This window comes from Pogoniulus pusillus, chromosome 21 (assembly GCF_015220805.1).
Source record: "Pogoniulus pusillus isolate bPogPus1 chromosome 21, bPogPus1.pri, whole genome shotgun sequence".
Classification (NCBI taxonomy): Eukaryota; Metazoa; Chordata; class Aves; order Piciformes; family Lybiidae; genus Pogoniulus; species Pogoniulus pusillus.
Window position 1 is genome coordinate 1,701,387 of NC_087284.1, and position 26,157 is coordinate 1,727,543.

Below are 26,157 nucleotides of genomic sequence, written 5' to 3' on the forward strand. Positions count from 1 at the left end.
GGGGGGGGGGGGGGGAAACAAAGGGGAAAATAAAAAAGCCTCCCATATAAATGATAAAAAAAATATCTTCTTTTGTTTTCCAGAAGCAAGTCTGTTTAGCTGCTTTGTAGAACCTTTTTTTCTCCTTCTTATTCCTCATTAAAAAGAAAAAAAAAAAGTCTTTTTTGCTAAAACTTGTGGGGTATTTTATTTGTGTTGATGTCAAATCACAATGTTTTGTTTCATTATTTGGCCTCTGTTTGCTTCCATGCTGGAATGGTTCTTTCAGCACAGGGAACCAAATGTCATCCATGGTTAATTCTAACATACTGATGACTCAGAGGCTAACCTCTGAGAAGTCAAGGATGAGGCTTCCCTTTGCCGAAAGAAAAGGAGGTTTTGCTGTTACAAAACTTGATTACATCACACCAGTTCTCTTTAAATAAAAGATCTGCAAGACACCAAAGAAAATCAGATGTATAAGGAAAACATGTGGCATCCTCTTCTTTTTGTATTATAGTATTTATTGTAATATTTTTGTTTGTACTTCCTGAAGAAGGTGCTCCTTGTGTAGAGATTTAGAGTACATTGGGTGCAGAGTGGTGGTTGGAGGTTAGGGTCAACTTTGCTGTCCTCTCCATGGATTTTACAGGCGAATTGCTCTTTGCTTTAAGAAGAGAAAGTGATATTGGAAAATGTCAGCACTTTTAGATTAAAGCAAAGCACCCTTCACAAAGCCACAAACAAGAAGCAGGACAGAAAGTCCATGGCTTGTAGCTATCCTCGCACCTGCGGAAGAAGTTATAAGATATTCGCTCATCTTGAAGATTTCCAATGCTCCTTATAAGGCTGTTTTAAACACACACATTTATATACTTAATTATCTCGCCAGGTTGGCTCTGGTGCCCATGAATGTCTTGGCATGCACTGCAAATAACAACACATACAGAGTATTTCAGTCCCAGGGAGGCGAGCATTTTTAGTTTTGCTTTGCTTTTTTTTTCTTGTCTGTCTCTTTAAACAACATTATCCAGTGAAACCACACACCAAATGAGCAAATCAAAACAGGAAACTGAAACTACCTCAGACTGTTCTTTACAAAATCATTTCCAGCATTACATCTTTGCCTACAAAAAAAGTAATCCAACAGCTAAAGAATATTTCCTTGTGAAGCAGAGAAGGTACTGGCAAATGACTGTGTAATTTAAGAGTTCTGGAGTATTTGGTTTTGAGAAGTTATATTTCCCTAGATTTTTCTTTCTTTTAAAAACTCTGTGCAAGCAATGGTACATATGGCTACTTCTGAACCCCTTGTATTTTAAGTGTTTCAGTATGTTATCTGAATAAAAGCATACAGAACTAGACTAAGCTGAAATGTCTGCACACCAGAAACATATTACTTCAGGTGGAAATCACAAATTTAATTTAGCTGCAGTGCATATAAGAGGTCCAATTATAACAGGTTTATGCATGAGTAATAGATTTTATGCATGTGATTTATACTTGAAAAGGATAAATATTATTGATGGTTACAGGCATCAGTTCTATAGCAAAGTACTATTGGTATTATAAGCACCCCATAATAATGCCGGACTTTTTATAACTGATTTGTTTGTGGATTTTGATTTTGTTGTTTTGTTTTGTTTTCAGTCTATTAATCATATATAAGCTATTTTTGTAAAGGATTTAAGATTAAGCTGGATGTTGGATTTTGTTGTAGCCCAACATTTCTCTTCTCATCAAGAGCATACAGTGAAAGTAAAATCTTAAAGCAATTTTCTTATTTGAGTTTCCAGAATTTATCAATAAAATATTTCTCTGTATCTGCTAATTATAAACACAGCAAGAAATCTGTCTGTTCCTCTTTAGTAAATCCTCTTCAAAAACAGGCAATTCAGTAAATCCCCTCTCTGAGCACTGCTTCCTTTTGTAAATACGTGGTGTGAAAAGTTGCATGTACAGTACTTGCCGTAAAAGACTCATGGTTCTCTGTCACATGGATAGAGCTTTTAAATATCAGTGATATTTCAGTTGTCCATATGTGAATTTACTTTCTAAGTGAATGTGTACTCTGTTTTAGTAGTCTGCCAGGCTTCTCAAAGCATTTGCTCTGTATTTGGAACGAGCAAGCACACAAGTAAATTTGCTGTGACTTCTTCCTGTGTGTTGTTCTCATACAGGTGTGATTTACAAGCTTGTGCCCGAGGACCAAACTCAGGTTCTGGTTCTTTTGCAGCATGACTTTGTTCTCTCTTTTATGTAAAGTGTTAACCCTCCTGGGGAAGTGGTCTTGACGCTGACCCTCCCTGGGAGTGGGTCCAAACACTACCAGGTGTGATGGTTTGCCCACTTCCACTTCCTGCCTAACGCCCTATGAAACCAGAGGAACTTGAGGGTTCTCTCTCGCCCTGCCTCCCTACTTGCCAGCATTGCCTTCCTGTTCCTGCTACTCTTTCTTTTACCACATGGCCATCAGTCCACGAGAGGGCAAACTCATTGCCACCAAGCTGGGTGTGTTTGCATATTTTGTGTCTTCTTTTCCCTTCCCTATGTCTTTTGTAACTCCCCTACCTCAAGTACCTTTTATTTATTGTTACAATTTTCTCTTCCAGCTTCCAAATTGAAGTGAGACTATTTGTTTTTGTGTGCTTCACCTTTTTCCTCTCTACATCTAATTCCTTTTCTTTGGAAAAAAGGGTGAAGAGGGAAAAGCATCCTATAAATTCTTATTGGTTCTATTAACACTGGGAAATTTAAACTGGAACCAAGACAAAAGTGTAAAATCTGTCATTTGACAGACTTCCTATACTTTTCTTTCCCCTTAACCCTTCTTTCCCTGACTAGGTTAGCAGAGCTTGGTTAGAACCTTGTTTGTGTTAGACTAATGATTCTTTTCACTCATCTAATTTAACTATGTTTTGTTTCAGCTAGAGAAATACACAGCTGGAGACAATTTTAAATATTTTAAAATATGTACAGTGCAAAGAAGAACTACTTGGTAGAATCACATGGATTTTTTTTTCTTTTAAAGAGCTTTTTAACAATTCATGGCATCATTTGAAAGCTGTAACATGTTGAAGAGAAACATGATGCAAACCAGATTTGACAAAACAATGTAATACTGGGGAAAAGAGCACTGTGATATTCTTAGACAAAGCATTCTTTGATTTTTGTTTTGCTTGGGTTTTTTTCCATATGAAGACCTGTAGGTGCCTCGAGTAGGGCTCATATATTACATATATATGGAGAACCTCTTTATTCGTAATGTTCATTCTCTGTATAAATCACAACCTCCCTCCAATTCATGTCACATGTTTTAAATGCATGTTCTTCTGAAACAAGTGGGTGTTTCTTTATCTTACAAAGGATTTAGGTTAGAGCACATGCAGTAAATGCAAAGCAATACTGAACATGCAGGGAAAATTTAGGTGAAATACAACTAAAACAATTTCAGCTTTAAAGTGATGAAAGAAACTGTTAATGTTGTAAATCACTGTCATAAACAGTATCTTCTCTGTTGTTTTGGGAACTAATGAGCCAGCAGTGTGCCCAGGTGGCCAAGAGAGCCAATGGCATCCTGGCCTGCATCAGGAACATTGTAGCCAGTAGGACAAGGGAGGTTATTCTTCCCTCAGCACTGGTCAGGCCACACCTTGAGTGCTGTGTCCAGTTCAGGGCTCCTCAATTCAAGAGAGATGTTGAGGTGCTGGAAAGTGTCCAGAGAAGGGCAACAAAGCTGGTGAGGGGCCTGGAACACAAACCCTATGAGGAGAGGCTGAGGGAGCTGGGGTTGTTTAGCCTAGAGAAGAGGAGGCTCAGGGGAGACCTCATTGCTGTCTACAACTACCTGAAGGGACATTGTTGCCAGGTGGGGGCTGGCCTCTTCTCCCAGACAACCAGCAACAGAACAAGGGGACAGAGTCTCAAGTTGTGCTGGGGGAGGTACAGGCTGGCTGTTAGGAGGAAGTTGTTGGCAGAGAGAGTGATTGGCATTGGAATAGGCTGCCCAGGGAGGTGGTGGAGTTGCTGTGCCTGGAGGTGTTGAAGCAAAGCCTGTCTGGGACACTTAGTGCCATGGTCTGGTTGACTGGACAGGGCTGGGTGCTAGGTTGGACTGGATGATCTTGGAGGTCTCTTCCCACCTGGTTGATTCTATGATTCTAATTAGTATCTCCTGATGTGTGTCTGTTTACTGGCTTAGTTTTAAAAATGCTGTCTAACCTAAACTGATTCGTTTTCAGTAGTTAACAACCCTAATAAAACTGTCTCCTAGTACAATGGCTTGTGTGACTAGAAGGTGCACTCTTATCCTTTCAGTGATCTTTTTGACAAACAACTGAAGTTTAAATGTATTAAAGGTGGTTTGTTTATTTCTGGAAATGTGTTAAAGAACAATATTTATTTCTTTAATCTCGTGAACTCAAGAAGTTATTTTTATTTGGAAGGGTGAAAGCTGCAAATTTTATGTAACAACATTGCAAATCCAAAGCCAGCCATCTAAAAGGGTTTCTTCTCTTTTTCTGTTCTGTCATCTTTGATCATATTCTACTATTCTGGTTTCCATCACAATAAAGGACAGGCAATGAGAAGTAGTCAGAAATTTCCATTTTGACTGGAAATTTAAGTCATAGAGTGCTTAAATCAGAGATTTACTTTGCTTTTTCAGACAAAGTGTAGCATAGAATCAAAACCCAAATGTCTCAAAAATACAGAGTGCACATATTCAGTTTTTATGAGGGGTACAGTTCTGACAGTACTTAATAGTGTCCTTGGAACTGTAAGCATGGTAATACAAGTAAAAATCTATCAATATGACTCTGAAATAGCTAAATCAATGAGTCATTTCCCTGCTGTTTCTAACATTATTTTCTAATTAATATAATGAACGCTAAAAGACATGTCAGAGAACTAGGTAAGCCTGGATTACAGTTATGTTAACCTTCAAAGACAGTAACCTGGAAGAGGAGTGATACTATACATAGATATATTATTTCTACTCTTATTATTTACACACAATGTCTAGTTCATATTTTGACCTATTAGCCACTGGAATCACAGGATCAACCAGGTTGGAAAAGACCTCTAGCATCATCAAGTCCAAACTATCACCTACCCCTTCTAATTAACTAAACCATGGCACTAAGTGCCTCTTCCAGTTTCCTTTTAAACACCTCCAGGATGGTGACTGCACCACTTCCCCAGGCAGCACATTCCAATGTGCAACCACTCTTTCCTTGAAGATTTTCTTCCTAATGTCCAGTGTAAACCTGCCCTGGTGCAGTTTGAGACTGTGTCCTCTTGTTCTGTGACTGAGTGCCTGGGAGAAGAGACCAAACCGCTCCCACCCCAAGCCTCCTCTCCTCCAGGCTGAGCAACCCCAGCTCTCTCAGCCTCTGCTTCCTGTGAAAAGTAAATGCCCATGTACTATCTTTTGTGTCCTGCCACTGACATACTTCCAAAAGAGTGACTGTCCATTGAATACTTAGCCTTTTGTAAACAAATGCTGTGTTGTGAAAATAACTGTAGGTTTCTGTGTAACAGCACGAAAGAGTAGTTCATTCCATTAGGTTCTTTGTGTTTACTTATATGCCAGGAAAACAGAGAAAAATATATCCATGATTAATTGTGATCTTAGTGTCCTAATTGCTGAACCATATTTCATGGCTCACATCATTTGGACCAAAGAGCTAAATGTCAATTTCATTCTGTTAATGAGATTCATTTTAGAGTGTCTAAGTATAAAATAAAGCCAGCAGAAGTTAGAAAACACAACTAAACCCTAACTGATCCAAAAATTATTCATTGTATGTCCAAATGATTATAATCCCTTGCTTTCAGTAGTACTTCCCTGCCAAAACCTGTGTAAAAATGCATGATGTTTTGGGCAGCAAGCAGAAAAAATCAAATGCTGATTTCTTAATTTAGTCCATTTATTTTCCACAGATGAAAAATACACTGATTTGTAAACAAAGCAGCTGCCTCAGTCTACAGTCTTGTTTTGTCCTATTTGTATCTTAAGCAGTCAACCCCCTTAACTCCCAAGTGTTTTTCATATGCAAGAGTTGAAATTTAGCCTTGTGTTTCCTAAGGCTTGGGAAGTCTCTGCCATCTGAGCCTCAATGCCCATCAGAGATTCTGGAAGATGGATTCTTGAAGTTATGTTTACAACGAGCAGTGGAGTGCCATATAGATGACAGAACCAATCTCTTAATTCACCAGCACAGCTTTAGGATTTGAAAAAACATAACATTTTGTGAGGGTGTCCCTGAGTTTTATTTAATTAGTAAGTCACTGTTCACATGGAAATACTAATGCCTGAGTAGAGTCCCGGTGGTTTGTTGACTACTTGAGGAGAAATACAGCCAGTCACATAGAAGTCCATCCTTCAGTCTCGGTGTGTATTGTGTAATGTCAAAAGACACCTGTCTATATATGAAGGATATGTCTTCAGTTTGTGCTGAATATTAATCGATTTTGTTGTACTACTGTTGGGAAGTTTAATTTTGCATGATTTTTTGCTACTATTTCCCATTTTTAAGAGCCTGGTTTGTTGCTTTGCAATAACTGTCTTTGACAGTGTTAGATTTGAAATAGCCTTATCAGCCTCAGCTGAAACCATATAAACCCATAATTCTGCATTATTTCCATGTAAGTAAAAGTTCCTTAGATGCCTTCCTTAGTTTTACTGGAGATATTAATGAACTACAGATAGTCTTGGAAATGGTTGCATTTTCACATCCATAAACATAGGAGCAACCAACTATGGATTATTTTATTTGAAGTACTATTTGAAGATGTCTCACACAGGTGTTTGGGGTTTTTTTATGTTGTTGTTCTTGTTTGGTTTTATGGGGTTTGATTTTTTTGTTTTTGTTTTGTTTTTTTTGTTTGTTTGTTCTTTGTTTTTTGTTTAATATAGTCTTCCTCTCTGTCTTATCAATTGTTATCAAATTGATATCAAATTGGTATCATTTTTACTTTTCAGAGTTTCAGAAAGCTGAGTTACTTACATTTCTCCTCTAATGCTGGAATATGTGCACACACTCAGGAAGAAAAATTCTCTTTCACAAAAGTAAGTCTCCCTTTTCTTCTTGAAGGGAAGGGTGTGGCCAGCAGGAGCAGGGAGGTCATTCTGCCCCTGTACTCTGCACTGGTTAGACCACACCTTGAGTACTGTGTTGACTTCTGGGCCTCTCAATTTAAGAAGGACATTGAGATGCTTGAGCGTGTGCAGAGAAGGGCAACGAGGCTGGGGAGAGGCCTTGAGCACAGCCCTACGAGGAGAGGCTGAGGGAGATGGGATTGGTTAGCCTGGAGAGGAGGAGGCTCAGGGGAGACCTTATTGCTGTCTACAACTACCTGAGGGGTGGTTGTCGCCAGGAGGAGGTTGCTCTCTTCTCTCAGGTGGCCAGCACCAGAACAAGAGGACACAGCCTCAGCCTGTGCCAGGGGAAATTTGGCTGGATGTGAGGAGAAAGTTCTTCCCTGAGAGAGTCATTGGACACTGGAATGGGCTGCCCGGGGAGGTGGTGGAGTCGCCGTCCCTGGAGCTGTTCAAGGCAGGATTGGACGTGGCACTTGGTGCCATGGTCTGGCCTTGAGCTCTGTGGTAAAGGGTTGGACTTGATGATCTGTGAGGTCTCTTCCAACCTTGGTGATACTGTGATACTGTGAACATTCTATCTCTGCTATTAGTTATTGGGGAACTAAATGACAAGGGGTTAGGAGTCAGTATAATCTTCAAACCTCCTAATGTAGACGACATTTTCTTACACTTCCAGTCCACTTTTTTTCATTGCATGTACAGTAGTGTGAACTGCCCAGGTTTGTCTTGGGCAAACATAAAACACAGGGCAAATCAATTCATCTAACATGCCAGAAGAGAAGTTCTGAGTTACAGATTTATGCATTGCTTTTGCATTTTGGAAGAAAACTGTCACTTCTAAATTGATGGAAATTTGCAACAGGCTTTGTATGGAATTTCCCTTACTTGAACTTATGTCCAGCAATTAGATCTGCTCATCTGTTGTGTCTTTTCTTTTGCCGGTGTTTCCCAGAAAAACAGATGAAGAAAAATGATAGATTCCTATATCGGTGATTATTAATTGGCTTTCACTACAGTGGCCAGACCAATAGGGATATTCAGTGCTTTCACAGGACAAAAGAAAGTGACAACTTTCCATCCCTGAGTAGAGGAGAAAATTCTGCCATTGCTTTGAGTCACAAGAACTCCTGCAACTGCTCCTAGACTAAGGTAGGTCACAACATTTAATTTGCTGCCAGTTACATCCAGAATCACATTGTAACACAAAGCTGAGGTGGAAATATTTGGGAGACAAAAACCCTGAGGAGACTCAAAATATAGGTAGCAGGTGGTAAGGCAGCAAGTGGTAAATCTGTGCAAGTTTAACGACTATCAGTATAAACAGAGAGATAAAGAACAGTGGGACTTTGAGTGGCTTCCACAATTTCACAATACCAAGATGGATAGAAGCATAATTCTGAGTATATTGTTGTGAGCAAACATGGGCTTTTACATTCAGGTCACCTTCTGCATCATTATTTGTATCAGCCCATATTTAAGGAAAGATTTACATCTTGTTCCTCCTCTGTAACATATCTCTGACTTGGGGCTTTATTTTCAATTCTTCAAATAATGATCTTGTTCATCTCTCATTCCTTAACCCCTGGACTAGAGTAAGGCTTCCTGATTGGGACATCATGCACTATGAAGAAGTTCAAATGATCTCCAACATCCGTCTGGAGAAAGTGAATGAGATCATCAATATGATTTGACCTTGTTGATCTTCTATTTTGAAAGGAAGGAGGGAGGGTTGACACCCCTAGATGAGTAATTGAAATGGGAAATTCATCAACATCTCTGGGTTGTCATACTCTCCTAATGTAAATACCCAAAAATCACGGTTGAATTTGAACAAGTTTTTCAGGAAGATGAGCTGGATAGTGTAGTTGGCTTATTTAATCTCTAGTGTAATTTCTGTTCTCTTTTAGGTCCTTTATCCTTTAATGCACAACTTATACCCCATCAGTGCAGTTCCTTCTCTTCTTATATGTATATTTGCTTATAAAATGTTAATAAGAAATCCTGATACAGTTTTGCATTTGCTTTATGACCATCATTCAGTTCTGTAACAGCTATCCAAAGTTTTGTTCAAATGCTTTTGCTTTTTGGAAACTTATTTTAGTCTGAAATCAAATCTGGCTACCCAGACAGACCACTGCATTAAAAAAAAACAGTTCCTGAAAATTTTATTTCCTTAAGATTTTCATGTGCTAGATTCAGAAAAAGCTTAGAGTAGTGAAGTCGCAGTATGCTCATTTGGTGAAAGGAAGTGTAGATTACTTTTCTCCGCAGGTGATAAGTGGGGCAGAGTGTATTGGAGTCAAAATGGCTCACACACCTTTGAGCTTAGACATATCTTGAAGCATATTTCTCATTCCAACAGCTTAAAGCACTTGTTTGTTGGGGGATTTTGTTTGTTTGTTTGTGCTTTTGGTTTGGTTTGGTTTGTTGGTTTGTTGATTGGTTTGGTTGGGGTTTTATTTGCTTTTTTGTGCTTAGGTACCTTAAATTTCCTGTGTTCAACAAAGGATGTAGTAAGTTACTGATGTTCCTGAATTGTTGCTAGTTATATAAATATGACCAGTTCCATTACTATATAAGTAGGAGATACCCTAATTCTCTTTCTTCCTTTAGTTGGTATTTGAACCTTGCAAGTTCTAAAGATTGTGGTTTTGGTTTGTGTTTGAATCATAGAATCAACCATGTTGGAAGAAACCTCCAAGATCATCCAGTCCAACCTAGCACCCAGCCCTATCCAGTCAAAAACATTTTAATACCCATGCCCCAAAGTCCATTTAATGTAAAGTCCTCTCATCCAGGACTTTTTTTTCTTTATATTTGCATTGACTCTGTCCTCTCATGTGTAAGTAACACATTGACTTTGGCAGCTTCTATTTCAGTAACAGTACTTTTTGGAAAAAATGGTTGAGAGAGATGTTTGCAAAGAGTTTGTGAAACATCAGTTTGAGCTATTTAAATAAAACTATCACAAAAGGCAGTCCAATATCCAGTGCCCATTGCAACTGTGGGGGGCAAAGAGGGGAGAGGTGCAAAGTCAAGTAAATGAAGGCCCTGAATTGGTTAATTGCTATTGCTTCAGAACCACTGGCAGCATGGTTTAGGACTGTTCTTATCAGCACTTGAGACCTTTCTTTTTCATCTGTCCCTGAAAACCATGAGTGTAAAATGTCCTACAAGTTTTTAGTGCGTGGCAGAGAAGCATAGAAACCAGAGCATTCTTGTTTGTTTGTATGAAATGGCTGATGCCAAAGCAAATGGGGTTTTTTGGGTTTTGGTTTGTTTTGTGTGTGTGGTCATCTTGTGGTAACCTATTCTCATCCATTTACTTGCACATAGGTATGTCTCCCTGTAAGTCAATGCAGGAGCCAAACAGCAATTCTCTTGATTAATTCTTTCGTTAAATACCCAGCTTCAGCTGCTGGACTAAATGTGGCTCCAGTACAAACTGCTCAGTGTTTTTTAACACATGTACATGTAATATGAGCCACATTATCGTAACTCTCTAAACCAAACTATTTATGAAAGACTCAGAAGAACTTCAGTTGCAGGGGGGAGTCTATGTGAGGAAATGTAGAATGTGTCTTTTTCTTCCTGTGTCTTTTGTATCTTGTTCATCCTGCCTTCAATGAGAAAAAAACCCTTAAGTGGGATGACAATGTTGCTGTATCATAGAATCATAGAATCATAGAATCAACCAGGTTGGAAGAGACCTCCAAGATCATCCAGTCCAACCTAGCACCCAGCCCTAACCAATCAACCAGACCATGGCACTAAGTGCCTCATCCAGTCTTTTCTTGAAGACCCCCAGGGACAGTGCCTCCACCACCTCCCTGGGCAGCCCATTCCAATGGGAAATCACTCTCTCTGTGAAGAACTTCTTCCTAATATCCAGCCTATACCTACCCTGGCACAACTTGAGACTGTGACATCTTTGACAGCACCATCATACCAACAAAAATATATACAAAGGGCTTATTAGATAACAGGCAGAAGGAAAAATATAATTCTTTGTAAATATTTGGGGTGAGATACTCAGTTTCTTTTCTTGCTTTTCACACCTGACACTGCTTAGACTTATGTCTGACACACAGTCAACCTCATCTCCTTCTATTTATATAATTTATGCAAGAGTATTTTCTTAGAACTCAGATAAGCTCCCATTTATCTGTACCCATCAAACTAGATGAGTCTGCTTTCTTCTGTTTCCTAGATAAAAATGTTTTGAAGTAGGGAACGTACTTTGCCTGCTGGATAATGTGGTTGTTACAGAGGTTAGTACAGTGCCTCTGACTAACGTGTGTTCATCAACAGCAACAAAGACACAGATAACAAACCAATAGGTATATGTCACATAACTATATCCTTAAACAGTATTATTCTACTAAAGGACTTTGCTCCATCTAAACGTCTAGTTAGATCTAGTGATAGCTCTTGGAATAATAACTAATTTACCATTGCTCCTTGGCAAAATATTGCTTTTTTTAACCTTTTTTCCAGTTGCACACAATGAATTGGAGGCAGATACATCATCTTTTTTAGTCATGTAGGTGCTGTAGCCTTATGGCTGTAATTCAGTGGCCAGAATCCTTATTCAGCATCCCAATAAGCAGCAGCAGTAGAGGGAACAACAGCAGCAGAAATAGGAGTAGCAGAGCAGAAGCATTCAGGTTTGCTATCTGTGTCTTTGTTGCTGTTGATGGGCACATGGATCACATGTATAAAACACTGGGAATGCTGACTGTGACAGGTAACTTTCACATTTTTATTCTTCTCAGCACATTAGTCATCTCTGTTCCAAGATAATAGCATCTGTCAGCAGGTGTGGGAACAAACTTCAGCAAGGCAGATCAGACTGAAACACCCCCACACGGACAGCAAGTTGCACTGCCAAAAGTATGATGGAAAATTCCTTATGATAAGGTGAAATAAAGGGTTTAGGGCAGAGCCTTCTCTTCGTGGGGACACCAGAAATATCATCAGCTGCTCTTCAAATGACATCCAGGTTTATCATCAGTTACAAGTTTAATTACTACTGTAGCTGTAAAGAAGTTTATGTGTCTGAAATATCATCAAAGGTCATGAATTATTCAATCAAATGGATTCTTTTTTGTCCAAAGAATAAGCAAATACTAAGAATGTTAAGCATTCTAGCTAGTCCAGCCTAAAAATTCAAAGATAAACACTAGAAAAAAGTTGATGAAAGCTACACAAAAAATCTCAACCAACAAAATGCACCATGAAAAAAAAATACCTTCCCCATGAATCAAAAGGAGCTAAAAAATGGCAGTTTTCAGGTATTTCCCTTCCCTTCATTGTGCTCCCAGACTGTCCTAAGCTTTTTATAGGTGGTGTAAGCCAGGTAAAAATTAAACTCATCTTCTAATTCACTCTCATTTTATGAGTAGAAGAGATTTCATCTTTATCCTCAGGCTTGAGCCGGATTTTTTGCTATTGTAAATACCATACTTTTAATGTCAGCAGAGTTGTACCTATTCCAAACAATAACTAATTCTATCTTTTGTTTGTTTGTTTCGGTTTGGGTTGGGTTTTTTTGGTTGGTTTTATTTTGTTGTTGTTGCTGGTGGTTTAGTTTTTGTTTTAACAGCTGTAAAGGATTTTCGTAATGAAGTAGTGCACCATAGACAGGAAACAACCTGTATCTTATCTGAAGCAAGCAAAACTATTCACTGTTTTAAAGTATGTGTGTCAAGTAACAAATAAGTTGTGCTCTGAAGCATGGACATACCATCAGTTTCAAAGGCAAGCACTGCTACATATGCTGCAACCTCTGATGACCAAGTTTAAGCTTCCTGATTGTGTAGCAATGAAAAGCAGTATGAGTGAGGTGACAAACAACTCAATAGTGTTTATTTTTATCCCTGCTTTTCCTTCCTTCCTTCCTTCCTTCCTTCCTTCCTTCCTTCCTTCCTTCCTTCCTTCCTTCCTTCCTTCCTTCCTTCCTTCCTTCCTTCCTTCCTTCCTTCCTTCCTTCCTTCCTCTCTTTCTAAATGTAGTTCTTCTACAGTCCTTCCAGTGGTTAATTACCAAAGTTATATGAGGCATATATATAAAAAAATGACTGTGATTCTGCTGCTCACAGAACTCTTGTACTGTCCTCTACCAGTCCTTTGTATATCAGTTTTGTTCTAAATGTTGGATGAGTCTGAAAGGTTCATTTTTAGATAGTTTTTCAAAAAGAGAGATGTGATTAGGTGCATAAGAACTAATGGCAAATGGACAGAGAAATATGCTGGTAAGGTTATGACAAGAATAGAAAAGATCTCAGTATACATTAGTGTAGGTAAACACTACTGTAGATGAAGAAAGTGCAAAATAAGTTTCTTAAACTTTGTGTATTTAGTTCTTGCTATGTCTGTCCTCATTGTTTCTTGACTGGCTTCATAAAAGGTAAATATATAGTGCAGTATCCAAACCCAGTTTTCCATATTTTCATGCCAATAATATGAAAGGTATCTGGAAAAGCAACTATTCAACTGTAGTCCAGGCTTTTTATTTTTATTTTTTAAAAAAGAGGGAAAAAAAGAAGGAAATCTGCCATGGAGCCCCTTTGCTACAGTATCTAATCTGCCATTATCTGCTTTCTCAAATTGCCTCTTACCCCTATTTGTGATTCTCTAAGGTTATTTAACCTTTATTTCTAAACACGGGCACTTTTACAGGAGATTTCATATGTTTAAGAACAGAATCTATTATTGTCTCAACAAACCTGAAAAGACCTTGATTTTCTTCTATGATTCAGCATTACTGTTTAACCATGGGCATTACTCAAGATGGCAATAGTATCTCTGAAATCAGAGAGGCTATGTTTAAGTATAGCCTGTACTCAGGCTGGCGTGGCCATATGGGATTGACTAACTGCTAAAACTTCTAGAAGAAACAAAAACGAACTCATGTTGTTTGGTGAGTGTTTTGTTAGTTACTGAACCTGTGTTCTTGTAAGAGGAATAGAAATAAAAAGGTGACAGTGGTAAAGTACCAGCAAATGGTAATGACGGTGATAGTTGATTATGAAAAGTAGAACTTTTTATTATGAGCTTGAACTTCAGATCCACCAAAATTACTTTGTTTATTGCTGGATTCAGCTGGACTAGGCATCAGGAACGAGAGTTTAGATACTTCTATTCATTTGACTCTATCAGCAAGTATCTGCATGTAAGAAGTTAGGGCGTGGATTTTTTGGAAGAAACACGAGGCAGTAGTGAGTTCATTCTGCACTGGAAGTGCTGACCGAAATAAAGGAGGTAGCTGCTGTTGAGACCTTGCTTTGTCAATGAAATTATCTGGAATAGATGATAATTTCTCAGCGGGTGCTTTCAGTTTCAGGGTTAACAGTTAAGATGGATAGAATGGATTCCATTGTTCAGGGAAGTTAAAAAAGTGGAGTGGTTCACTCCAGAAAGAGAGAACCAATGTAGAGGTTTCAAGTTAAAATTAGAGATGGCATCATATACAGATGTAAAATGGGATAGTCCTTGCATCACCTTTTTGTAAGAGCTTATGAGAATGGCTGAACAAGGCTCAGAACAAAACTCTCATTGGCATTGTTGACATTTGTATTACTGTAGGCTTAAAGAAACAGAGATCTGTTGTTTTGCTTTGCAATAACCATAGTAATGGCTGGCATCTCACAACCTCATGTACGCTCACAGCTTCTAAAACAGCAGCCACAAAGGCCAAAGACCTTCTCTTAGTGAACAAAGCAGTAATGTTGGCTGTCACCATGGTGAAAGCTAGAGCAGAATTTTTGTCCCTTCACTTTAAGAGGACATGTAACATAAAAGAAAATAAAATCACAGTTTGGTTTATATCCAAGAAGATTCCAAAATGGACATAAAATTGTGCTAATGAATAAAAGATTTGTGGATTTTGTAGAGAAAAATGAGCCTGGAAGAAATGTTATCACTTTATTAGTATCAAAAGATTGAAGAAATATGTTTTCATCCTTTTTATTTTTTTTGCACTCATGCCTGGTGATCAACTTCTCAGTGTGATTTCTGATGCCAAGCATACAGGCCATTCTACCTCAGACAAGGACCACCTCTTTCTTTCTGCTCTTTTTCAAACCACTTAATGCAGCTTTGCCATCATCACAGGAACAGTTTCAGTATGCAGTTAGGATAATAGCTGAATTTGTTACTTCAGGAAAGGACAAAAATTGTGCTGGAAATGTGCAGTCAGTATGTAAGTAGTCAGAAAATTGCCTTAATCTCACGTCTTCATTATTAGTTACTCCCTCTTGAATTCTCCCAACCTGATCCTCTCCAGTCTGAAAATCAAGTAATGACTTTGAGTGCTTTCACAGAGCATTGGCAGAACAGGAAGAGTTCAGGGCTATATACAAATTCTCAGCACAGCAAACTTTGTGGCCTCTTGTGTTGCTGGAAATGTTATTTGATTGTAGATATAACAGAAACAGTGAGGCTTGGTGAAGCCATGTAGCTTCCTTTTACCTGAACTAATTGCGGCTCTTTTACCTCAGTTAATTGCAATATTGCTCAGAGCTACAAGGCTCTGTGACAATTTTATGTTTTTACCACTGAACCAAGATACATTGTTGTGAATTATGTAGGAAAAAAATGTCTATCACTCCACCCACATAGGACATGTTCTGGATACGTGCTGATTAGCCTGTCAGGTTATTCAGATTCCTGGTAAATTGTGAAGGCTTACTCTGTTTGCTGCAGCCCATAAACACAAAACAGGAGGGTCAAGCTGCACTAGATTGGACTTTCTCTCTCCTGGTTTGGCTTTGAAGTAGACATTAGCGCTTCTTAGCACTGTTATCTGAAGACTGTCTCAGGGAGATGTTCTCTTTATCTCTTTCTTCCTACGTTGACTCTGGGTTTCACTAACAGCAGCAAGTATCTTTGCACTCATACAGTATTTCTCAGAGCAGCACAAAATTCTGCATGGTTCTCATATCACTTTAATTAGTCAGTCCATGCTATAGGGATCCCTCATAGTTAACATGGATACTTTTAATTTCGAGTAGAAGAGGGGAAAGGTAGCAATATCTGTTCAGCTGGGAAATGCTATTCTAAAATGGCATAGAAACTGCATTTCTAGAGCTACCTAGTAAACATGCATTTTAAAGAAATACATGCAATTCTGCAGTGTGCTTGAGTATAGAAGGAGTTAAGTAGAATGCTAGCTGTCCTTCAAAAAAACTTTTTTTTTTGACTAAATGTTTATATAATTAGTCTATATTTCTTAGAGGCCAAATTCTTCAGAAATAATTGAATATACAGTGCAACAGGAAAACTGAATAACTCAATCATTTTGCAGTGTTGTGTTTCCCTCTGATACAAAACTATTTCTTAATAGTCTGTAAGCTTGACAGTAAAACTCACTGCTTGGCAATAGCTATGCACTAGCTCTCAAATACTGCAAAGCATTTGATAAAGTATGACACAATAACCTATGATTAGTAGTACAATTCTCTTCAAACAGTCTGCAGTCAATGTATTTCTCAACATGAACAAGCGTATCACAGTCACTCCCTATGTCTTTCAAATATAAATGTGTGGTTAACAATGACAAATTTGTATTCAGCTATGTTTCTTTCTTCTAGAGGTACATCACTTACACATAAGCACACAGCAGCCTCATACGTGAGCATCTAAGATGTTGAAGAAGCTAAACTTTTCTAATTTGATAGCATAAGAAAATTGTGGTGATTCAGTATCAAGAAAATTATTATCTATGACACCTTTTTTCCTGCTTTTCTGAGGTTTCACAACGGATGTCTTTCCTTGCTGAAGCTGCTCCTCAAAATTACATAGAGCTAAAAACCTCCACTGCCTTGTATTCCTGTGGATATCTCTATTAGTGTAGCGTGTAAGTGGAGTGTAGCGTATTAGTGTAAAGTGGAGTGAAAATGAAAACAGCAGCTGGAAAATCAGACTCAGATTTTCTCAAGAAAAGGAAAGTAAATCTTGATTATGAAGAGTTAAACTGATATTCATCCAAAATATCACTGTGTAGCAAGTGACCATTAATAGTGAAATTAAGCCTAATATAGATTCTTGGTATTCCTTGTTTCTTTAGTAGCTGAGTGTCACCTGTGACAAATATAGTATTAATCTGTGCTTAATTGTAAAGCAAATTAATTAATAAACCAAATTATATCCCAATCTGATTTAATTAAAAATATTTATAATTGATATTGTCTGTACTTAATCTGCAGCAATCTTTGCTCAAGGGGAAAAACTAGAGATTAAGCTTTTCTATGCTATTTTTTTCCACAAGGACCTTTCCATGTAATAACCAACTAGCTCTCAAATAACAAACATCCAAAAGTCCAGTAATCAGGTTAGATATTGCTTCAAATAAACAATATTATGGATCAGGTTATTTATCCAAAGTGATTTATGTAGATTAGGTGTTATGTGTATTCTTTGGCTGCAATGCAGTGCAGTCTGTTGTTACCTATTTCATAGACCTGTTAACACAGAACTGAAGAGAAACCATTCTATGGACACCTACTACTTTGAAATGTATGAGCCCAATGGAAAAGAAGTGGTTTATTCTTAGAATGATGTTAGAATGATGTTATGTTGGAATGATGATTTAAATAAAATAAAATAAAATATTTATTTTCTTCTAATCACTTTAGCACTTTTTGGAAGAGATTAAAAAATTAAAATTACTCATTTTCTGGAAAAAAATGTATAAAACATTTAAATGATTTTTTTAAGTATAAGAGCTAAAATGGCATATGGTAATATGTCCATCATCTTGCCCAGATGAAATATGATGAGTAATCATATTGTTCTATACCTTCCACATACTCAATATTGTTTTATATTCTACGTTGTTCTGTACTGTTCCACAATATGACAAATAATTATATTGTCATAATCTGTAATTAAATGCATTTTCCTTTTAAAAATATTTTCCTAGTAGTAAGGCTGTAAGATGAAAGTGATTTCAGAGTATCTGTGCTATGAAATTTTTTCTGTTCCAAGTTTTGATTTTGATGACATGGCATTTGCTATCAGAAAAACGATGCATCATGGCAGAGTGGCCTCCATCATATATTTTAAACTGGGTTATGATCTGCTTTTCACTGGGCTCTCAGTTTAAATAGAATTAACTCAGAAACACTTCAACAGTTGGTTTTCCAACAGATTTTTGGTCTTTTACAGCATGTCCTGATTTTTATGCAGTAGTCAGTAGCTACCTGTGTATTCCTGTACTTCTGCATAACTGTGAATTTTATTCCATTGATGTAGATAATGCAGACTTATATTGCTTATTGCTTACTTATATAGTGCTGTAAAAACTCTCCCAAACAACAGGTACAGTGCGGTAATTTCTTCATGACAGGCAATTAAAACATCACTGGTTTAATGCTGATTCAAAGCCAGAGGGGAAGCAACGTGACAAATAGACATTCTCTGACAAACCCATGGCCATTCTAATGGAGAAACAGTGTGTCAGATCAAAAGTCTGGTTGGATTTAGAAGTTCCCTATAGAAATAGGATTGGCACTAGGTGTTAGAGATAGAAAAGTTAGGTGACTGGTGTGAAGTGATTTAGGAAGAAATATTTCTGGATGGGTATTTTATTTAATTATCATGAACAACCATATTCAAATTAGATGAATCATTTCCTGATATGCCCACTCTGTCCACACACACTGCATGGTAAGCTAACCTTTGATTAGAGGACTAACCTTAGCTGCATAAAGTCATAACATTTTGACATATAGGGATGTAGACATAAAATTCATATATAGGGATTTGAGGCTTTTTGCTGCTTCTGTCCAGAAACTTATCCTTCAGCTTTCAGAAAGAAAGGAGATAGAAAAGCTAATGAGCACCACACTTTTCCTCGTCACAATTACCTGGTTGAGCTAGCCTCATTTTGCATGCTGGTAAGCAATCAAATGAAAGCTCAAAATGCTTTACTATACCTGATTGCGGACTTTGTTTGGGGGTTTGGGCTGCTGCTTCAGGGCTAGAGGTGGCATGGACACGTTGATTGGCAGAACTATGGATGCTACTCGGAACAGCTGCTGAGATGTTTTTGCGAGGCTTTGTGTCTTGCAACCACATTGGAGATGCCTCAAAGGCTTGCATTCGCCGAGAATGGCTATTAGCAATGACTTTGAGAAATGCCTGGGCCTTGTATTCCTGAAGATCTCCATAGTTGGCATCGGTCACCCTGCACTCATATAAGCCTTCATCCTTTTTTCTCACTTTTGAAATCTGGAGCTTGTGGGAGATGTCATTCCCTTGTACTTTCACTGTCTGCAAATTTGCCAGGAAAAACAGACAAACAAACATGCTATCAGGTATTACTCTTTCTTTGGGAAAACTCTACTAATGTAGAATCTCTCCAGAGAAGTCAAGTGCCAAATTGTTCAATGGTGTGATGGTGCTTAATGCAGGGAGTCTACATCAAGGATGAGTATGGTTGTTTTTATATATAATGATGTCTGCCATCTTCTTTCCATACCTGCTTATGTGTTTTGCCCTGAAGTGCTTATTGTTTGATAAATTGAAGACCAATACTTGTGAATACATTATTGTTTTAAGTAACTGGGTAGACTTTACTGATTGTTTTTTCTATCCAGCTCTGTATTGTCAGCTGAGTTGAAAGGATGGATTGCACACTTTCAAGCATGACATATGCAATATTAATTACATAGAAAGTGCTGCATAGTTATTTGATCCTTATTTATTCATATCTACTGAACAGCACATATTCAGCAAAAACATTAAAAACATTTCATATTCATTCATAGAGTTTCTGTATGTCCTATTCTGCCTTCATTTGTTCCCATGAAGCATCTGCAAGGTGGACAGTGCTGCATAGCACTAGTGACAATACCAGAATTTGGTTTGGGTTTTGCATTTGAAACTTAGAAATTGTTGCAGTCACCATGTATGCATGGTTATGATTTACGCTCATTATCTTGTAAAACAATAGCAGTGGTGAATTTTAGTCCATTAAAACAAACAAAACCCCCTAAACAAAAAAAAGCAAAACCCCTCATCACAACATTCAGTATATTTTACTGTTTCCTTAATGAATATACTAAACTCCCTTAAAAGTTTACTCTCCATTTCATGAAGACACTTTCCATATACTATTCCAATGGAATAGTACCCAAAGACCACACATGAGCCTCATTTGAAAGGTAGTCTACAAAGGTAACTGAAGATATGGTCCATGACATAATTTATAGTGTATTTGAAAAAATATAATAAGAAATGTAAGTATGGTCTGAACCCTCATTTATGAATGTTTCAATTGTATCTAGTGGCACTTTGGTGTGGTGTAATTACTTGGTTAGCTATTTGCAGGCTTCAAAGAACAGCCAAGTAAAGGGTTCCATGGCAGCTATTCCCTGCTATCTCTTGCTGGTTTAAGTTTTACTAGCACTTAGAACCCTTGTTTGCAGCTAAAAAGCACTTCTGAGGGGATTGTGTCTGAGAACAGGGAAATGTCTTGAGCTCATAAGGAGCACTCACGCTACAGCATCTGCTAAGTATCTGTGTCTTTCCACTGCTGCAAACACCACCCCATGGCCCCACCCCCATACATTTCTTGGGACACAGAGGAAGGAGACTCTGGATTCTCCTGAGGTCAGGGCATGTGGCTGTATCTGACTCAGGGTATGAACCTCTTGAGGAAGACATCCTTTCCCTGGACAGGAGCTGGAGAAGTGTTGCTGATAGTTTTGTTGAGACAATGTTCTGTTTTGATCTCCAAATGGCAGATCAGTAACTCTGAATCAGACACTCACTTTCCTAAGAAATTCTCAGGGACCAAAGAGTGGAGGTTACTCCCAACAGGAAGGTCTTCTCCAAAGACTCTCCTGGGTGTTTTTTCTCAGCCACCAGGTACGATTTTGAAAATGCAGTCATTTACACTGTTTCGCACTACCCTTTGAGGACAGTGCAGCTCCACAGCCGCACTTCAGCCTTAAAACTAGCTTTGGAACCCTGTGGCAGACCTAGCAGTTATTTACCCCAGGGTAAATGGAAGCAAGAGGTACAAGGATGGGTGCAGATCATCTCTTTCTTGAGATGGAACAGGGTCTGTCAGTCTACGGCCCGGGGCCCCACTGGCCTATGCCCTTTGCACCCAGATGTCCCCAGGGCTGCAGGCTGCGTGGGTCAGGGCTGCTCTTGCACCCTCTGCCAGGGCTGACAGGAAACAGCTGCGGGATGCGGCCGCCTGGACACTTCAGCTTGAGGTGTGGATGGGGAAAGGATGCGGGAGGGGTGGCAGCCTCGCCGTACCCCGCCGTGCCTCCGGCGAGGCGGCTGCTGGCAGCTCCCCTCTGGTTTGGGAAGGGCCCGCCCGGCCGGCGGCGGCTACCGGCGCCATGCAGCGCCACTTACACTGATCTTCGTGCCGTCGCTATCCAGGTCTCGTTCGGGCAGGAGCTCCACCTGCAAGGAAAGGAACGCTGCCGTGGATGGCCGGCCCTGGCCCTCCCCTCCGCCGCGGGTGCTCCGTCTGCGCCCCGGGGCCAAGCCCGGTGAGCAGCGCCCGTGTGTGCCGCCTGCGGGCAGCGCCGCCGAAAGCCGGCACCAGTGGCGCGGCACTGCCCTGCGGACCGCCGCCCGCCGCCTCTTTTCGGGCTGGCGGAGCGCCCGGGCTGGTGCGGAGGTGGCAGCGGAGGAGGGGATGAGCGGCCGTGGATGACAATGTAAGTGGACATGCCACACTCCGTCCTGCTGCAGTAGTGCTGTTGTATGGTTTTGAATGTGTTGTGGGTTTTTTTGAAGCGTTGGCTTCCTCCTGCATCTCCTTCTTCTGGCAGCTGCATGCAGAGTTAAGACTGTCAATATGACTGCAAGAGCTGTAAATTGGAGGGTAGGTGTAGAAACTCGCCGTTTGGGAAATTAAACATTCCCACAAGGAGCAGCCTCTGAACAGCTGCTTTCCAAAGGGAAAATGAGAGAAGAAAGAGGGGGGGGAAGGCTTTGTAAACACGAGTGGTTTTGTAAATATCTGTAGCTGCATCCTGGGAGTGACAAGCACCAAAATCATCCCTTGAGGTGGGCAATTTTCTCTGCGGGCTACTGCACTGTTATTTCATGGTCAAAATTAAGTCCCCAGGGAGATCCAGAACATCTTTCTGCTCCACTCGCTCCCCTCCCCCCTCCTTCTCTCCTTCCCTCCTTCTCAATCCTAGGGTGGTTTGGGGACCTTGCAGTGAAGGACCAGTACCTGAGTGCCTGTGACTTCAGCTTCAGCCTCTTGGTCCTCAGCTGCCCGCAGAAACCACCACTGGATTTCAAGGTACACGGAAGTGGAACCGCTTTGAAAAGCACAAGACATCTCCACATTCTGCCCTTCAGTGGCTGTGACATTTCGGGGAAACTCGGTGAATTTTGCTGCAAAACAAATATAATAACCTGTTACCTACCCGTTGTTTATTCTCTGCTTTTAGAGTCATACACCCAGGTATGACTTTCCTCCCTTAAGCACAAATCCATTTTATTTACACTCTCAGCTCTGCTTATGAGAAATTCCATAAACAGAATCACAGAATCAATCAGGTTGGAAAAGACCTTTGAGATCATCAAGTCCAACCTAGAAATCCCCCTGCTCGCTCCCATGGGCTAGTAAAGTTTTGTGCAATGCAGTATTTCACCAGATTCACTGAGGGATTTTGCTCAAGAACAGTTTGGTAGATGTAGACTGATTTGTTCTATTTTGTAGGGCTGAGCTGGAAAAGTGTGAATTGATAAGCCTTCCATAGCCAGCTGGAGAAGCTGCTGGAAAGGGCATTCTTCCGAAGTGTAGGTTATCACCATGCATCAAAACACCCATTTCAAAGACTTCACCTGAGGTAATTACTCTTTCTGAGAACCTCTGCTTGCATAATTAGACCAAAACCAGTCCATCTTCTGTTTCTCAGTTTTGACAGATGCTTTTAAGACCTTGGTATCCCACTCCTCTAATAGGAGGCCTATTTCAGTGTACCACTCCTAGATTTAACAACTAATTCTGATGGATATAGTCCAAGGCACCAGATCCTTAAGTCTTAGTCTTTACTCCCTTCTTGCCCTTTCTTATAGCGTACTTTAAAATGTTCTCATGTAGTTAAATGTAACAGTCAAGTGGGGGGTACTACATATAAACAATAAATAAATAAAATTTGTATTTCAAGAAGAAAATTTGTATGAGTCTGAAGTATTGCTATGTGCTATGCACTGCTACAGATTGACTAGAGCACATTATGATGCCAAGGAAATGTTGCTTGATGTCTTCTCCTTTCTTCCTTTATCCAGTCATCCTAGTTAACCCAGAATTGGTGGGAGCAATATAGGCAACCAATGTTACTTCTTTCCCCTTTTACATTTGTGCCTGACGACAGATACTTAGCCATTAGCTTTGTATTTCATCGTGTCTCTGTTTGATGACAAAAGGACTGTCCACTTATATATTTGGGGCATGTTAGTTTATTCGGGGGTTGTTTATCTTTCTTTTGCTCGTTTGCTCCTTCCCTCCCTCCTGATCAGATCATTCGAGCAGTGTGAAGGTGCAGGGGGCAATAGTGCCAGCCTTCCACCGAGTCACACCGCCAAGCACAAACTGGCACAGGCTCGCAAAGCCGCCATGGAGCTGCAAAGCAGGGAACGGCGGACAGCGGAAACAGACAGCAGGCGGAGGCAGCGGGCAGCGGGAGGGGGGCAGCGAGCAGCAGTCACGATGGTGGGCAGCAGGTAGCAGGTAGCAGGCGAGGGCAGCGGTCATCGGTCAGTAGGCGAGGGCAGCGGGCAGTGGACCGTAGGCGGCGGGCAGCAGGCGGGGACGATGGGCAGGGGACAGCAAGCAGTGCAGAGCGGGCGTGGGCAGTGAGGGCAGGGGCGGCTCCGCGATCTGTCCATGGTGCTGACAGCTTCGCCGCAGCCTCGCGGTCCCAAATAACTGGTTCCTGCAGAGCCGAGGCTGCTTGAAATGCAAGGCGCGCCGTTAGGCGAGGGATGAAGAAGGCAGAAGGGTAGGGGAGAGGTCTTTAAAGAAGTCATGTTTTCCTTTTTTTTTTTTTTTTTTTGTTTGTTTGTTTGTTTTTGTTGTTGTTGGCGAAGAGGCAGAAATACACAAAATAGAAATTAATATCTAACTCTGAGAATTTCAGAATAATAGGAGAGGAAAGGGAACATAACATGAAAGGAGACTGCAATATTTTAAGGAAGGCAGTAGATTTAGCCATCAAGTATGTGGTATGAATGCAAAAATTATGCATGCACGGGTAGGTGTTTATTGTATGCATATATGCAAACATGCACAAACAAATACATGTATGTCCAATGGCAGACACCCCATCACCCCATCACTCTTCTGCAAGGTGCCTGCTAATTCTCTCTTTGAAATCAGGTAAAGGAAGCCTGTTTTATTTCCAGTTTAAGGAAACTTCTCGCTTCCTTTACTATTTACAGACAAATTTTAAGCTAAGCAAAACCCTGATGTTTAGTGTTCTCATCTCCTATCCATTGTGGTTGGTTTCCTTCTTTTGATTCGCTTCTTTTTTGCAACCTACTCCCCCCCCCCCCCCCGCCCCCCCGCCTACCACCCTCCTCATTCTCAGTCTGTTCTAGCATGTAAAAACACACATACATGTTTGATAATAAGTGATCTTACCTTGCATAGAAAGTCCTTGTTGAATATACATTACTGAAAAGAAAATTAATCCAACATAAGCTAGAAAGATTCCCATCATTACAAGATGAAGAAGTCACATCAGGCTAACAAAAGACAAAGGTGCCCTCAAAAAAGAAGAAGTGATATGTCAGTATATGTATGTATTTCTAAACATATAAACAGAGGTGGTAAAACGTTATAGAAAGACTCTGTATTCTAGCCCTAGCTGCAACACCAGCAGCATTCTGCTACCCAGTGGAGTCTTTTTCCTTGGGAAGAGTGAGTGCTGCAATATAGTGTGGTTCAGAGGAGCTGTCTCAGGCACTGTGCTGCTTCAAGTCCAGATTCAGATTCGGGGAAAGAAAAAAAAAAAAAAAGCCAAAGCCCAAAAAAGTGTGTATCAGCTGCCTTCTCTCGCTGTTTTTCAGATACCTGGCAGCTTCAGCCAGCATCAGCTCTTGCTGCTCAGAATGGCGTGATGACTGCCCTCCCTACACACTGATCCAGCTTGGGAAAAGGGGGGAAAAGGGGGGGTCGGGGGGGGGGGGGGGGGGGGGGAGAGAGAGAGAGAAGACCATTGTGCTTGTATTGCTTCAACTTTTCCCTCTAATGGCTGCAATAATGCCTTTAACCCTTCCCTCTCTGGCTGTTCCCTACACCTCTACCTGTTTTGACTCTGCTGGCTCTGATACTGGGGTAAAGTTGCTCCTTTTTTTTTTTTTCTTTCTTTTTGATGTGGTGTAAAGCTTGTGAATGTAAGAGAGAGGTTGGAGTCTTTATTGTACTGGTGTATTCTTCAGTGTTACCTCCCAAAGCATGAGGACAATGCAGTGGTTTGATTTTTGGTGAGTTAAGCTGTTTCTGTTTTCTCCTTTTTGTCTCCCATTTACAGCATCTGAAGGGAAAATAGTTACTTGTTAATCCTATTGTACTCACTGCTACCTGCTCCAAATAACTATGCTTCTAGCACCTTACATTAAAATGTTGTTCATTTTGTTTTCAAAGACAGTGATACATAGAATGTGCTTAGGATAAATGTGTTTACATAGACTTCTATGGAAAAAATATCTAGCTAGATAAAAATGCATTTTGATATCCTAGAAATTACTCACAGTAATATATACATTTGTGTACACCAAAGAAGGTGTTTACATCATAATAAATAATGTTTCCTCCTGCTGTGAATGTTTTATTCTCTCTTCTCTGTTTTCTGCCTATGTATATTAATAATGCTTAGACAAGAAACTAACCTTGACTGTATTAGGCATTCAAAACATCCTGCAGAACATCTGCACTGAGGGAAGTTCTATGACTAAAATCATCATGATGCTTGTTGTAAGAAGCTGTCTAAAAAGTGCTGCTTGTACTAAACAAATACAAGATGCCTTTACAAGGTTGAGACAAAGACTAAATACAATTTGAAAATAGCACCTGATAAA

The 26,157-nt window shown here is 39.9% G+C and overlaps 1 protein-coding gene across 3 annotated transcripts; it reads right to left on the minus strand.

Moving 5' to 3' along the window:
• Positions 1–482: 482 nt before the first annotated feature.
• Positions 483–25,229, minus strand: VSTM2A (V-set and transmembrane domain containing 2A). 3 transcript variants are annotated; one of them, XM_064160776.1, is made up of 5 exons: positions 24,719–25,229; positions 22,298–22,464; positions 21,463–21,513; positions 19,023–19,359; positions 483–768 (listed from the first exon to the last, which is right to left on the minus strand). In XM_064160776.1, exons 1-5 carry the CDS (start codon positions 24,795–24,797, stop codon positions 692–694), a joined length of 711 nt encoding a protein of 236 aa, XP_064016846.1. In that variant the 5' UTR covers positions 24,798–25,229; the 3' UTR covers positions 483–691. The 3 variants fall into 3 exon arrangements, with proteins under 3 accessions (XP_064016846.1, XP_064016845.1, XP_064016847.1); XM_064160775.1 differs by having other exon boundaries at positions 483–646; positions 24,719–25,228; XM_064160777.1 differs by lacking the exon at positions 483–768 and adding an exon at positions 775–906.
• Positions 25,230–26,157: the final 928 nt, after the last annotated feature.